The sequence below is a fragment of the Anolis carolinensis genome, chromosome 2 (assembly GCF_035594765.1).
Source record: "Anolis carolinensis isolate JA03-04 chromosome 2, rAnoCar3.1.pri, whole genome shotgun sequence".
Taxonomy (NCBI): domain Eukaryota; kingdom Metazoa; phylum Chordata; class Lepidosauria; order Squamata; family Dactyloidae; genus Anolis; species Anolis carolinensis.
Genome location: NC_085842.1, coordinates 165,248,051 through 165,261,542, shown reverse-complemented (window position 1 = coordinate 165,261,542; position 13,492 = coordinate 165,248,051). Strand labels below are relative to the sequence as shown.

The 13,492-nt window shown below is 45.9% G+C and overlaps 2 protein-coding genes across 7 annotated transcripts in view; one reads left to right on the top strand and one right to left on the bottom strand.

Annotated features, from left to right (window-relative positions):
- rhbdl3 (rhomboid like 3) overlaps positions 1-2,491 on the bottom strand; it is a 143,410-nt gene extending 140,919 nt beyond the window's left edge. For all 6 annotated transcript variants that reach the window (XM_062971014.1, XM_062971008.1, XM_062971010.1 and 3 more), the window contains exon 1: positions 553-2,491. In XM_062971014.1, coding sequence (XP_062827084.1) covers positions 553-684 — 132 coding nt within the window. In that variant the 5' untranslated portion in view covers positions 685-2,491. The remainder of the gene's footprint in view (positions 1-552) is intronic.
- The window catches only part of LOC134295894 (uncharacterized), a 29,034-nt gene continuing 16,224 nt past the window's right edge, over positions 683-13,492 (top strand). The window contains exons 1-2 of the mRNA XM_062969383.1: positions 683-776; positions 2,376-3,361. Of these exons, the coding sequence (XP_062825453.1) occupies positions 683-776; positions 2,376-3,361 (1,080 nt within the window). The remainder of the gene's footprint in view (positions 777-2,375; positions 3,362-13,492) is intronic.

Sequence of the window (13,492 nt, the reverse complement as noted above, 5' to 3'; positions counted from 1 at the left end):
CAAGTTTAACTAATTTACGACCTGGAATGAGGAAGTGCCGTCAGAGTGGATGATGAAGCAGCTGCTCCCCCCTGTGGCCAGAATCGAACATCCCCTCAGGAGAAGGTTAAATTGCCTCTGCGTCCGTCTGTCTTGGTCTCTGTTTGATGTGTTTATGGGCATTGAATGATTGCCCTATGTGTGTATAATGTGATCCGCCGTGAGTCCCCTTGAGGTGAGAAGGGCGGAATATAAATACTGTAAATAAATAAATAAAGTCCAAAACACCTGGAGAGAGGGCCCCAGTTTGCTCGTGCCTGGTGTAGATGCAGCCATGTCTACTTCCTAGAAATAAGAGCTCAGTGGAGTTTCCTCCTGAGAGGAAGGGCTCTGGAGGGAAGCCCCTGAAGGGGAAGCACTTTCTCTTCCTCGAAAGACTCCAACCTCTCCTCCCTCCTCCTCCTCCCTCCCTTCCCCACCCGCACTTTTAATGCCAAAGTTTATTTTTAAATAACTTGATCCGATTAAAGTCTACCGGGGAGCCGAAGAGGGAAAGGAGGGAGAGCCACTTACGTCCTCGGCGGCCATGGGCAGCCCATCCTCGGCGCCCAGCACCTCGATGGCTTCGGCTTCTGCGGAGGCGGCCACGGCGGGAGAGGGGTGGCTGCTGGCTCGGCTGGGCTCCGGCGGAGAGCCGTCTCCCATGCTGGGCAACCCGCCGAGGACGACCCTCGCCTGCCTTCTGCCGCTCCTCTTTCGGACGGAGGGAGGGAACGGGGAGATGAGGTGTCGCCTGTGTGAGGTAAACTTTCCCAAAGGCGGCCGCTGCTGCGACTCTGAAGGGAAGAGAGTTCCGTGCGTGGATTGCTCTCAGTCAAGGCGAGGAGGGAAAAGGCGGGAAGAAGGGCTTCCTTGCTGCCAGCTCTGCTGCCATGACCACCAAACTCCCAAGGCGTCGGCGTCGTAGGGACGGCGAAGCGGGCGCTTCAAAGTCCTTCAAGAGACACCTCCTCGAGGGATGACCAGTGTCCAGCCTTGGACAAAGCTCTGCCCTCCCTGCCAAGCTGTTAAATAAAGACACACAACCAAAAGATATGTTGCTGTTGAGGGGACGCAATCAATAACCCCGCTTGGTCCAACTGTTGTTGAGGGGACACAATCAATATCCCGGCTTGGTCCAACTTCTGCCTTCCCAAGTAGCTGAATTCACTGTTATATCTATCCAAAAGCCAACATCCATGCTTGGCAATGAAAACTCTCCCCTCTTACTGCCCAAGTTCTTTAATACACCAATATATATATTGATAGATATGTCATTGAGGGGACACAATCCAAAGAGATGTTGTTGAGGGGACACAATCAATATCCCGGCTTGGTCCAACTTTTGCCTTCTCGAGTAGTTGAATCCACGATAGATCTATCCAAAAAGCAACATCCAGGCTTGGCGATGAAAACTTAGTGTCCACATTTTTAATACACCAATATATGTCTTGATAGATAGATCAATGTATCTATATGTATATCTGTATATCTCCAGGAAAGGAGATTCCACCTGAACATGAGGAAGAACTTCCTAACTGTGAGAGAGAGCTGTTCAGCAGTGGAACTCTCTGCCCCGGAGTGTGGTGGAGGCTCCTTCTTTGGAGGCTTTTAAGTAGTGGCTGGATGGCCATCTGTCGGGGGTGCTTTGAATGCGATTTTCCTGCTTCTTGGCAGGGAGTTGGACTGGATGGCACGCGAGGTCTCTTCCAACTATAATTCTAGATATACTGTCTTGAGGGAAAGTTCCTCTCAGAGAAAAGGGCGGGCGTGGATTGAAGGAAACCAATTCCTCGTCGGATGAGGCGGGCGCTTCAAGTCCTTGTGGAGGGGACACGACTCAGCAATACCCAGGCTTGGCCAAACTACCAAGTTGTATTCTGTAGTTGGGAGTATTTTTTTTCTGTGGTGACGGAATCAATATCCAGGCTGTGCAAAAGTGTCAGCCTGAATGAGGCAGGTTTTAGCGCGCGCCAATAGGGCCCCAATCAATCAATATCCCCCTGGTGGCGAAATGGGTTAAAAAAAACCCCTTGTGCCGGCAGGACTGCTGACCAAAAGGTTGACGGTTCGCATCCGGGGAGAGCCAGGTGAGCTCCCGCTGTTAGCCCCAGCTTCTGCCAACCTAGCAGTTCGAAAACATGCACATGTGAGTAGATCAATAGGTACCGTCTGTCAGCTCCAGCTCCCCATGCAGGGGGCATGAGAGAAGCCTCCCACGGGATGGTAAAACATCAAACATCCGGGCGCCCCTTGAGCAACGTCCTTGCAGACGGCCAATTCTCTCACACACACCAGTTTCCTGGGGGGGGGGGGATCAATATCCAGGCTTCTGAATATTAATATATCTCTGTTAGTGTGCGATGCCGAGGGTCTGCCCTGGGCGGCTAAGTCCTGGTCAAAAGGGCCCCCGAGGCCGCCCCTCCGCTCCTCTTCCTCCTCCTCCCGCTTGGCTCCACATCCTGGGCGCGGAGGCGGCTCCCCCTCTTCTTCTTCTTCCTCCTCCTCCGTCTCCTCATGGGTCTTGGGGCCCCGGGCGCCCCCCTTCGGAGCCCCGCCGCCCCGAGAAGCCCAATGGCCTCATGGGGGGGTCTGTGGAGAGGCCGAGAGGCGGAGCGAGCAGCCGGGAAGACTGTTGCTACTGGTGGTGCTGCTGCGGGTCGCTCAAGGGCTCATCCGGGTGGAGGAGGAGAGGCGAAATCTCACACTGCTAAGGGCGCCCGGGCTCCTCTGTTCTTCTTCCTCTTCTTCCTCTAGGGATGACCTTGCAAAAGTCTCGGGAGAGAGGGAAGGCGCGCTTTCAACTCTCCTCCGCGGCTCCTTCTGCTTCTCCAGGCCGCTGCAAGGGCAAAGCCTTGGAGGCGCAGAGAGAAAGAGAGGTCCTCTGCAGCGCCCGGCTTCTCCTCCTTCTCGGTCTCCTCCTCCTCCACGTGGGTCTCGCTCCAGTCGGTTTCCTGCCCGGGCTGGGGAAGCGCAGCACGTCCGCTCAGGGTCTGGCGCACTTACGAAGCGCCTTGCTAGGATCAAGAGGATGGGATGGGAAGCAGCCAGCCCTTCCTGCCCGGAGTCCTTCTCCGGCAGAGAGAGTGAGGAGCAGAGGCGAAGAAGTTTGCTCCTCCGCAGGGCATCCCTCCTTCTCTCTTTCTCCCTCCCTCCTCGGAGGAAAAGGGAAGAAGGCAAGGGGACTCCGGCTGACTTTCCCAGAAAGGGAGGGAGAGGGGGCGTGGCCTCGTTGGGCATAGCCCCGCCCCCTTGTTTACATATCGGGGTGACGCGTTGCAGGGCGCACGTGGCCAATGCGCCAGCGGCGGAATGCCCAGAGCAGTGTGGCCAAGGGACGAAGGTAGGTCTGGGTCTTGCCGTGAGATTTCCGGGTTGTATGACCATCAGAGGAGCCCCGGTGGCGAAGTGCGTTAAAGCGCTGAGCTGCTGAACTTGCAGACCTAAAGGTCCCAGGTTCAAACCCCGGGAGCGGCGAGAGCGGCCGCTGTTAGCGCCAGTTCCTGCCAACCTAGCAGTTCGAAAACATGCCAATGTGAGTAGATCAATAGGTACCGCTCCGGCGAGAAGGTAAGGGTGCTCCATGCAGTCATGCCGGCCACATGACCTTGGAGGTGTCTACGGACAACGCCGGCTCTTCGGCTTAGAAATGGAGATGAGCACCAACCCCCAGAGTCGGTCACGACTGGACTTAACGTCAGGGGAAACCTTTACTTATAGCCATCAGGGGCATAGCCAGGAAAAAAATGGGGGAGGGAGTTGAACTTTTTTTTTTTAGCGAACCATGAAGAGTGGTTTCATAACGCAAAATAATTTAGAAATCAGGCTCCATCGATAAACTTCAGTGGACACTCATGGGGATTTGGCTAATCAGTTAAAATTCATGAGTACACCAGGTTTTTTTTGGGTTTTTTTTTGAACCCCTAACACCCCCCCCCCTTGGCTACAGCCTTGATGGCTATGTTCCAGAAGCATTCTCTCCTGACGGTTCGCCCACATCTATGGCAGGCATCCTCAGAGGTTGTGAGGTCTGTTGGAAACTAGGCAAAGGAGGTTTATATATCTGTGGAATAATATCCAGGGTGGGAGAAAGAACTCATGCCTGCCTGGGGCAAGTGTGAATGTTGCAATTGGCACACCTTGATTAACATTGAATAGCCTTACAGCTTCAAAGCCTGGCTGCTGCCTGCCTGGGGGGAATATTTTCTTGGGGTGTGTTAGCTAGCCCTGACTGTTTCCTGTCTGGAATTCACCTGTTCTCAGAGTGTTGTTCTTTATTTACTGTCCTGATTTTAGAGCTTTTAAATACAGGCATCCTCAGAGGTTGTGAGGTCTGTTGGAAACTAGGCAAGTGGGGTTTATATAGCTGTGGAATAATGCCCAGGATGGGAGAAAGAACTCTTGCCTTCCTGAGGCAAATGTGAATGTTGCAATTGGCACACCTTGATTAACATTGAATAGCCTTACAGCTTCAAAGCCTGGCTGCTTCCTGCCTGGGGGAATCCTTTGTTGGGAGGTGATTAGCTGGCCCTGATTGTTTCCTGTCTGGAATTCCTCTGACCTTTCGCCCACATCTATGCCAGGCATCCTCAGAGGTTGTGAGTTCTGTTGGAAACTAGTCAAGTGGGGTTTATATATCTGAGGAAGGATGTCCAGGGTGGGAGAAAGAACTCTTGTCTTTTGGAGGTAAGAGTGAATGTTTCAATTGGCTAGCTTGATTAGAATTGAATAGCCTTCTTTTGGAGACAAAAGGGGTGCGGGAATGGATGCTGGGGTCCTTGGGTTGGGGGAGGCCGTGGTGAGAGCCTCTGCAATGCATTTGAGCTGCATGATCTTGTCAGTCAGTGTAGTAGAGCCACATAATGCAGTTCAAATTAAATCCAGCCACATTGCAGTGCTGGTTTCCCACCCGGAGTCTGTCTGCTGAGCCATTCGTGCAGAGCTCCGCAGTGATGAACAGCAGCTGCAGGGCTCCCCATTCCCAAAGCTCATCCTCTTCAAATGGCGGGGGAGGGGAGCTTGAGCCCTGACCTTTCTCGGGGACACAGAGGAAGGGCTTAGTCAGGGAGCTACCAGCCGGTTGATAAAACAAAATCCAGAATCAATATAACATAGGACACATCTACACAGCCTCTGGCTGCATCTACGCTGTAGAATGAATGCAGCTTGACACCAGTCTTACTGCCCTAGCTTCATGCTATGTGTGCTGTCACACCCAAGCTGCTTTAAATGTCTTTCGCGCTAGTGTGACTTAACTTTCTATCAGCTTGTGGGATGCTGGTTTTTCTCCCTTTTTGAGCAAGGAATGTTGAACCCCACAGAATCAATGTCCACAGCATTACTTTCAAGAAATGGTAATAGTTTATTAATTGATCTTGAGCCTATCTCCACCCAGGTACTATCTTGATTTCCCCAAAACAAAGTTTATACTTAAAGCTTGAAGGTAGCTGGTTGTCCTTGAAGTCACTGCTAGTGGATGATTCTGAAGACGAGGAACAGATGGAAGTTTCCCTTGCTCACTTTCTCTGGTAGAGGGGCCTCTGAGGCACCCAATGTCCAAGGTGGTCAGGCTGGAGATTGAAAGAGCAGTCTCTCCTATTGAGGCCTGGCACCTTTTGCTGAAAGCGCTGAAAACCCCATAGGCTGCCACTGACCAGCGGTGGATCAGTACAGTCGAATGCGTTCCCAGAAGAGTAGTTAGTACTGGCTTGAAATGGCTTGTCCAAGCCTGGATCTAACTGAGACCAACTATAGACACGTCTTGCTTCCAAGATTCCCTAGTGGTAATAACTTTAATTAAGCAAAGGGGCGGACCAACTTACTGCTCCAAACCAGGAAAGGTTTTCTTAAACTCCACCCTCATAAACTAACAGAAAAATGGCTACTCTCAAGCTATGGGTGAGGCAGCCTAACAAAAGGAACTGGGACTTACACACTTCCAGCACACTATGGATGTGCAGGTGTTGTAGTTTGGTGAGGCACCAGCAATCTTGTAAAACCACGGCTTCTAAGATTCTATATCATGGACCCATGGAAGTTAAAGTAGCATCAAACTACCTTCATTCCACATTTTAGAGCAGGTATGGGCAAACTTCAGCCCTCCGGGTGTTTTGAACTTCAACTCCCACTATTCCTAACAGCCAGTAAGCTGGCTGTGCTTTCTGAGAGTTCAAAGTCCAAAACATCTGGAGGGACAAAGTTTGCCCATGCCTGGTGTTGATGCACCCCATGGAAAGTGGGACAAAAGTGTTCAAAGGAGGAAGTGAAACAAACATGTACCTGGTCACAGGTCAAATGTAGGAACCAGGTCGAGACCTGGGCAGTACATATTATACACCCCAAAGAGTCAGCTCTGTCTTGGATCTTCCATAGTATCTGTGGGCACATTTACACTGAACAATTAATGTAGTTTGAAGGCAGCTTGATGGCATTTATATAACACATATTATAAGAAAAGATGGGTTCCCAAGAGCTTGAACTAACAAATGTCCACTGAATGGAGTAATAACAATGTATTAAATATCATTAAACATTGTATTATATACAATAAATGAATAGATACTGTGGAACCTATTGGGAACATACAGTGGCTTACAAGTTGTTCTCTTGATACATTAAACACAGAGTGGATAAAAATAAAATAATGAAAAGAGATTATGTCTATACTTACAAAGCGTTCTGTTTCAAATCAATGATACTCTGCATACAGGTTTTATTCTACTGCGAGTATGAGCCTAAATGGCTCAACCAGATGTTTAAATAGCAAAGAATCTCACATAGGTATTCTACAAAGCAGTGTGTAGCATTAACTTATGAGTCACATTTAAAGAAATACAACAGATTTATAAAAAACAGTCATAAGAGTTGGTATCATTCAAACCTTTAGGGAATTATGTCTGGAGAGTGAAAATCCAAAATGATTCACTGTGTTTAATGTATCAAGAGAACAACTTGTAAGCCACTGTATGTTCCCAATAGGTTCCACGGTATCTAAGAAAGACTTTACGGTTTATTGAGTACACCCTTGAATTGTTTGAACTAAATAACAATAGTAAGTAGTATGTATTAATAGTTGTCAAATTTACTAAGCCAGAAAACACTTTGTACAATTGTATTAATGTTACCCAATACTTTCAGACCCTACCACCAGACGAAGACTATAGGTAGTCGAAACCGGTTGTGGATCAGGGGTCTACTCTTCTTTTATGAAGAAACAAGAAAACAAACAAGAAAGTTTATTCAATTGTGAATGCAACTACCATTCATCATACTGTGAATGCAACAGTTTGATTGTCATTTGTAACCATTTATATGAAATTTATATGAAATCTATATACATTTATTGTATATAATACAATGTTTAATGATATTTAATACATTCTTATTACTCCATTCAGAGCCCATAATCTACATCAGCGTGGCTAAATGTGAACCTCACCAATGAAGGTAAAGGTGCTCCCACAATCCATTACAGTGGAGGGAGGTGAAAACAAAAAAAAAAATCCTTCGTGGCCATGAAACTGCAGACATAGCAGATCCTGGAATGAAGTCAGAGCCAAATTCTTCAGGGCGAATAAGCACCATCCAGGCTTCTAACCAGAACCTCACATATAATCATTCACACAGTGAAATTGCTTCCTCCTTAGTCCAGCATCCTCAGTGGGAGTCGTGGGCTCTTCAGGGCACAGGGTAGGTGCTCAGTCGCAGAGCGTCCAGGGCACCCGCCGGTAGGATAACACAAAATCTAAGATCATTTTAACAAAAATACCTGTCCTGACCCTGCAGAAAATGCATTGTGCAGGCTTTGATGGCATCAGGCAAAAATGCTTGAAATCATACAGGAGTAGAAAAATTACAATGAGTCACAAGCCAACATTTTTCATCTTTTATTATTTCTCTCATCAGCTAAGTTGACCTAACGGGAGAAGAAAAGTAACTCTGACACCATCACTTTTCTTCTCCTGTGTTTTAACACTTTTGCCTGATTTAGAAGCCAGTAAAGGTTCAAAAGTCTTCTTGATGTATTTTATGCTTTGGAGCATAAATCCCAATAAAGGGATTGCTGTTTGGTAGGTTTTGGTACAGTTGCCCCTGAATACGCAGCCTGTATGAAACATTCTCCACAAGGCATTTTGCGCAAAAGGACACCATGCACACACACACTTACCTACACACCCACATATGATGTCCTCTATCTTATTCCACTATATACAAAAGCATCAAGTCTAAGTTCAGTACTGATGGGAGGACAGCATCTTCTACTGTGCCTGGGGGCAGGAGGCTAGTTTATGGATTTCAGAGTGCATAGCCTACACAGCTTTGAAGAAGAAAGGTGGACAACAACAGAGGATTAAAGATGGGCTTAAAGATAACCTTAAAATGTGGAATAAACACTGAAAACTGAGAATCCCTAGCCCTTGAGTGATGTAACTGGAGATCAGCTTTTACCAACAGTGCTATGGATTTGGAGAGGCAGGAGTGGAGGATGAAAAAGAGAAACCTGCCAAAAGGAAGGCATATCAAGCAAATCTTTATTGTGACCACCATCTACCTGGAAATCAATGTCCTCATTGCGATATACCATGCCGATCCAGAATATGTCTCTCTCTACAGTAAATTGTGGACCCACCACCAAGACTCTACCCTTGGGAGACAATCATACTCAGCCACGAGGCATTGCCTAAGATGATGGTAAAAACCACAAATCTCCTACACAAGATGTAGGCACAAGTGCACAGAGGTAACAGCAATGTGAACACCATGAGCTGGTGAAAAGAAAAATAAGTGATGACTAGAGCCAAAATGACTAAACTGAAACTGTTCTACTTTGGCCATATCAAGAAATGGCATGACTCGTTAAAAAAAGATGATAATGCTGAGTAAGGTATAAAGCATTAGGAAAAGAAGAAGGCCACATTCCAGGAGGATAGACTCAATCAGGGAAGCTATCGCTGCCCTGACTCTGCACGATCTGATGATAAAGAGACTTGGAGGTCTCTTATTCATAGTGCTTCGATAAATCTGGGTCAACTTGACAGCAGCTAATAACAAAATTCAGTGTGCCAGTGTAACCCGGGGGGGGGGGGGAACTGTAGGGGAAATAGGTGTATGGAGCAAGACACCATGGAAAATAGCCTCCCCTCCTCCCCAAATAAAATCTAGAAGGACACGTGTAGGCCCTGTATAAGCTTGTAATGTTGCTGAGGAAGTGAACTCCAATCTAGCCCATGATCAAGAATTAGTGTCAGAATTGCAAAAGGGGGAACAGAATTATCATTACCAAACAGCCAACAGAAGAGTTAACTCACATCTGAGTGGCCACTGGAAATTCAAATAGAAAGAGAGAGGAAGGAGCTACCCACAGTCATGTCATCACACATACCCCCAGCGCCATTGTTACAGTTGCGTGCCTTCAAGTAATTTCTGGTTTATGGTGACACTAAAGTCAACCTGTCACAGAGGTTTCTTGGCAAGATTTATTCACAGGGATTTGCCATTGCCTTCCTCTGAGGCTAAGAGAGCGTGAGTGGCCCAAACTCACTCAATGAGTTGCCTGAGCTTAGATATGTATTCCAGAGTCCTTCTCCAACTCTGATACCAGCACACTGGAGGCTATCCTCTCACCAAATGCAAATGGAAAAAGAAGATGGGAATTGCATCAAAAAAAGGGTGAACATGACTGTCTTCTACAAAGCCACTGGTTAGATTATGTCCAGTGTTTGGGGACGACGATGACAATCAAGAACAGGAAATATGCTGGTACACCACGGAAGAACACACACATCAGCTGGTTCACTTCAGACCAACTGCATCATCCCATGAAATGTCCATTATTACCACCCATCAGGATTTCCCAGTAGTTTTGTCTGCATCCTTTCTTATTATCCCAGCATTATCAAAACCTGGATGATGTTTTGTTTAATTCAAACTACTTTTTTCCCAAAGTGATGTAGCAATAGTTAATGACTGAGTGGTGGGAAAGCTCAACAATATAATTTCTACTCCTTTTGAAATCTGTACCACACATGCTGAGAATGTTTACGATTGTTTTATTGAGCGTGAGAAAACCTGTAAAAAAAAAAAGATGGCAACCTGTAATTTAATACATTTGTTTAAAGTTAACCTTTGGCTTGTTGTTTTAAAACTGCTTCATAGAAATGTGTTTTCATTTTGATATCAGCCATAACACTCCATTTCACACCTGAGTTATATATTTCAAGGATGTGTCAACATTTAAGAGAAAACAACATTTTGGTTTATGATTCATCATGACTTACCTTCCCAGATGAGAAAAAAACAAAACAACAAAACTCACTTTTGTGCATGAACTGAATGTGGTTCTTTCTTCTTTGGTTTGGACTGGGGGGACTTTTGGCCCTCCAGATGTTTTGGACTTCAGTTCCTAGAAGCTTAGACCAATGTTTGTAAAGGACTGTAGAAGGTCTATGTCAGAATATCTGCACAGACAAATTTCTTTACCCTTAGTGAATCATATGTTATTTTCCACTATATAAACCAGAATTACATTTGCCAGGCTAAGACTTTTCCTTATTTCACTTGAACAACCCCACTGAATCAAATCAAATCCCATTTAGTTCAATTTTCTGGCATCCAGCTGCCCCTTGGAGCTCATAAGTAGAGCATAAAGGTTGTTGTCTTGGAATCTGATATTCAGAGGTAAGTAAACGTAAAAGTTTTCCCCTGGCATTAAGTCTAGTTGTGTCTGACTCTGGGGGTTGGTGCTCATCTCAGTTTCTAAGCCAAAGAGCCAGCGTTGTCAGTAGACACCTCCTAGGTCGTGTGGCTGGCATGACTGCATGGAGCACCATTACCTTCCCGCCGGAGCGGTACCTATTGATCTCACCTATTGATCTACTCACATTTGCATATTTTGAACTGCTAGAAGCAGAAGCTGGGGCTAACAGTGGGAACTTACCCCTCTCCCTGGATTTGAACCACCAACCTTTCAGTCAGCAAGTTCAGCAGCTCACTGATTTAACCCCCTGCGACTCTAGGGGCTCATTCAGAGGTAGGTTTCTTCTATATCTGGAAGCTCAATTTGGATATCACATCTAACAACTGTGGCTACACTTGTCCTCCCCATGTTTATCAAATCTACTTTATAGCCATTTAACGTTATTTTTAAAATAATTCACTTTGGTTGTGCTGGTGTATGATGAACTGATCTTTTTAAAACTAGAAGCTAATACTTGTTTTTATTTACAATTTCCAGACCATTCTCCTGAGGTGATTTTCAGGGAAAGGTTTTGGCTCATAGATACTTTCAAAACACTGCATTATACACCTGGGAAAAGACTGTACATTCACAATCTTTGTTAACTGTGAAGCAGCCTATGGTTTCTCTACAAGACTGCTTGTAGTTTTGCCTCCCCGTTCATTCAGCTACATCCAAAGGTAGTACAGTACTTCCAAAGTTCAACCCAACAGGATGCCAGTCTTTCTTGACAGCTAAAGATCAGTTACTGCTTCATTATATTTTTTCATTTCAGGAGCGATTCGAGAAACTGCAAGTCATTTCTGGTGTGAAAAATATTGGCCATCTGCAAGGATGTTGCTATAGCTATAGTATTTAGAAATCATTGAAAGTAATTAGACTATTACTTTAAAAACACACATATCTAAATGCTACAAGTTTGTAGTATGAACATGGTTTTCTCCTCTCTACCTCGTTCTTGCTTTAGAATAAGAAGAGAGCATAAGCCTCATCTAGTCCAACCCCGTTCTGCCATGCAGGAATACACAATCAAAGCACCCTCAAAAGATGCTTAAAATCTCCAGAGAAGGAGGCTCCACCCCACTCCAAAGCAGCAGCATATTCCACTTCAAATAGTTCTTACCATCAGGAAGTTCTTCCTAATGTTCAGGTGGGATCTTTTCCCCTGCAATTTGAATCTCTTGCTCCGTGTTCCCACACTAGTAGAAAAAAATAGCACGGGGACCCTGATCCAACGTAACTGACCAGCACTCCAGAATAAAGTATGTAGGCAGAATTCCCCTTAAAAATTAACAAATAACATGAGACCAAGGCTCCCATCTACACTGCCATATGAAATCCAGATTATCTGCTTTGAACTGGATTGTATTAATCTACACTGCCATATAATCCAATTCAAAAGAGATAATCTAGAGATTATACAAGAGTGCAGATGGGGCCTATGTTTCAGTTGCAAATGAGTCCTCTCAGAAGTTATCAATCAGATGCTTCTTTAAAAAATATTGAGAACAAAATGCTGCTACCATTACCTATAACAGCTTAGATATAGCACTGTGGGGCAGCAATAGGACTCAAGCCTGAGATTACTGTCGTAGTTGGGCTCCGAGTATAATAGAGGTTATCATTCATTCTGTGCACATTTACTTGGAAATCAGCTCTACTTGGCACAATGAGAGGGGAATTACATGCATCATTTTGGTCCAGAGTCTGTGTGCAATGTCATCATTGCTTGCTATTATTTTTGCAGTTTCACCATGAGCAGCCTGTTTCCACTCCTGCTTCTAGTGGGGCCCTGGGATGCAAGGTGCTTGGAAAGGCTGGCCCGGACCACTGCCTGTGCTATGGGAACATCTGAAACTCGGAGACACAGTATCTTGAAAAGTTAGGAGCTGCATTAAGAGTGAAGTTATCCTCTTTTAAAGTTACCATGTTAATTTGGGTATGCCTTAGATATTGAACAAGGGCCCCTGGTGGCGCAGTGGATTAAACTCTTGTGCCGGCAGGAATGAAGATTGAGTTGCTGGCCTGGAGGTTGCCGGTTTGAATCCAACCCAGGAAAATTGCAGATGAGCTCCCTCTATCATCTCCAGCTCCATGTGAGGACATGAGAGAAACCTCCCACACGGATGGTAAAATCATCAAAAACATCCAGGCGCCCGCTGGGCAACATCCTTGCAGATAGCCAATTCCTCACACCAGAAGCAACCTTTTCTTAAGTCGCTGACACAAAAAAAAGGCAATCAGTTACAAAGAACAGTCTGTTTTAACTAATTACTTCCATAATTTGCTCTTAGTCTTGAGTTTATTTTATTTCTCGTGTCAGAAGCGAACCGAGGGTTGTAATGGATTTGCAAACATAGAGATTTTTAAAGAAAAAAGAAAGAAAAAAACTTGTTATTAATACTAAATGTTTTTTGCCCAGTAGCTGGCCACTTGGAGTGCCTCTGGTGTTGCTGTTAGAAAGTCCTCCATTGTGCATGTGGCAGGAATCAGAATGCATTGCAGTAGGTGGTCTGTGGTTTGCTCTTCTCCACAGTCGCATGTTGCAGACTCCACTTTGTAGCCCCATTTCTTAAGGTTGGCTCTGCATCTCTTGGAGCTAGAGTGCAGTCTGTTCAGCGCCTTCCAAGTTGCGCAGTCTTCTGTGTGCCCAGGGGAGAGTCTCTCATCTGGCGTCAGCCACTGATCGAAGTTCCAGGTTTTAGCCTGCCACTTTTGGACTCTCGCTTGCTGAGGTGT